Here is a 2,145-nt window from a genome sequence, read left to right on the forward strand (position 1 = left end):
ATTACAAAAATTAAACCAATTAACTTAAATTCTTACAACACATTAGTCATAATAAAGAGCAGACTTCAGTGGTGTGAGGAAATGTAGTTATTTTCTATAACAATACTTTTAAAGATGTGTGTTGTTACCAAAGTTAATTCATAACAAAACAAACCTGAAACAACCATGGAGAACATTTGACCCTTAAAGTAAGAAGAAGTGAATAGAAAATAAGGATATTGTTGTTATTATTAAGTCTTCATGCGTTATTGTAATTAGTATTCCTGAGAGAAAATATATGTCAAAGAAATAAGTCAAGTCTGCTCTATGAATAAAAAGCACAAAGAAATTACTATTTGATGACATTTTTATTGTTTTGTACAGTTAAAACAAACAATATGAAAAAGCAAGAAACCAATATGTTGAAACATTTAATGAGCGACAGAGAGAGAGAGAGAGAGAGAGAGAGAGAGAGAGAGAGAGAGAGAGAGAGAGAGAGAGAGAGAGAGAGAGAGAGCAGACTGAGAGTATCAGAGTGAAACCAGTATCAGAGTCCAGTGAGTCAGGTCAGGACTGGGAACACTGGTCTCTCCTCAGTGTCTCTGAGAGAGGAGTCTGGGAGCCCTGGGTGGCCTCACAGGTCACAGAGCCCACCTTCCTCCACTGGTCTGCAGGGAGCCTCAGGGTGCTGCTCCAGCTGTAGCGGCCGTCCTTCTCCAGCACCCCGGGGCTCCTGCTCTCCTCCCAGCTGCTGCTGCTGCTGCTGCTGTCGTCCACCTTCCAGGCCAGACTCCAGTCTGAGGGGAAGCCCTTGTTGGCCAGGCACATGAGCGTGGCCTTCCCCTGCTGCAGCTCCTCACTGGAGGGGGGCAGCACCGTCAGGGTGGGACGGACATCACCTAGGAGACACCAATCAGCTTAGAGGACAGGGACCACACAGCTGTCAATCAAACACCAGACACTTGGACACCTTTACTGTGAGAGAGTTGATTTTCTCCTTTAAGGAGTTTCTGTCAGATGTTCTTTCTGCTCCACCAGTCACTCACTCACACATTGTTTCACTTCCCTTTAAGAAGCCTCTCATGCATATCAGCACAGAGAGAATCATCATACAGAATGAGCTGAAATACATCAAACTACACTGGAGATAAAACATCAATATGTGGTCAAATATAAAAGCTTCATTATCCAAAACATTAACTAAACATTATTTTAAAATATTTAGTGGAAACATTTACAAGTACAGAAAATGAACTGACTACAACCAAACATTCTTCATGTGGATGTCAGTCATCATTAAAAACTGTTCAAAGATTTTCAAATTTTGAAACACTATTTGACACAATGAAGAGGTTTTACACATTTTAAAATACTAATCTTTATCTTCACTCTGTTCAATTATACTTGAATCATTCTGATTCTGAACTTGTTTTAATTGAGGTTGAAGTAAAAAAAATAACTTTTAAAACATTTGTAGAAGATTTATCTTTTTTTACATTTCAAGCTGTTTGAGTTTCAGTAGGAGAGGAATGAGTAAATAAATATTTAGTAAAGCTGCTCTGAGTTAGTCTCCATGATAAAGGTGTAGAAATAAAACCATAAATCCTAAAAGTGTACGATTAAAACAAGATATATTCATCTTTTTCAAACATCAAAACCTACATTTAAAACATTACTTTAGAATAATTAATTTAGTATTATTGTGCAAAAACTTACTTCCAACATCCAGTCTGGTTCCTCCACCAAAAGTCCACCACAGTGATACAAAGTCATTGAGCCGCCGTACAAAAACCTCTCACTGTAGAGAGACACGGCTCTCTGACTTTGACACAAACAAACTCAACAAACACATTCACAGTTTACCCAGTTTATGTGATAACTGGTTAAAATACTTAAAACTGATTAACAAATGATACATATGTATTTAATATTATATTTGTGAAATGTTAAACATCTATGAGCAATTTTAACTTGTCTTTCAGTTAAACAAAGTGATGATTGATCAAGATATTCCTAAAGAAAAACTCTCCAACAAATCCTGCCAAATGTAAATGATTATCATAAACTCAAGTTTATTTTATATTATGATAAATAAATAAAAATATGTTTGTTTAAATTCGTCCCACAGTGATGATGACTTGTGTTGTAGTGAATTAGGGAGATTTT

At 36.7% G+C, this 2,145-nt stretch overlaps 1 gene segment (V, D, J or C); it reads right to left on the bottom strand.

Annotated features, from left to right (window-relative positions):
- Positions 1-328: 328 nt before the first annotated feature.
- LOC137872449 (Ig kappa-b4 chain C region-like) lies at positions 329-1,767 on the bottom strand. The segment is given in 2 exon segments: positions 329-878; positions 1,696-1,767. A coding segment is annotated over 1 exon segment (261 nt).
- Positions 1,768-2,145: the final 378 nt, after the last annotated feature.

This window comes from Cebidichthys violaceus, unplaced genomic scaffold (assembly GCF_023349555.1).
Source record: "Cebidichthys violaceus isolate CVI_PGR_0920_01 unplaced genomic scaffold, fCebVio1.0.p SCAF_16, whole genome shotgun sequence".
NCBI classification, from domain to species: domain Eukaryota; kingdom Metazoa; phylum Chordata; class Actinopteri; order Perciformes; family Stichaeidae; genus Cebidichthys; species Cebidichthys violaceus.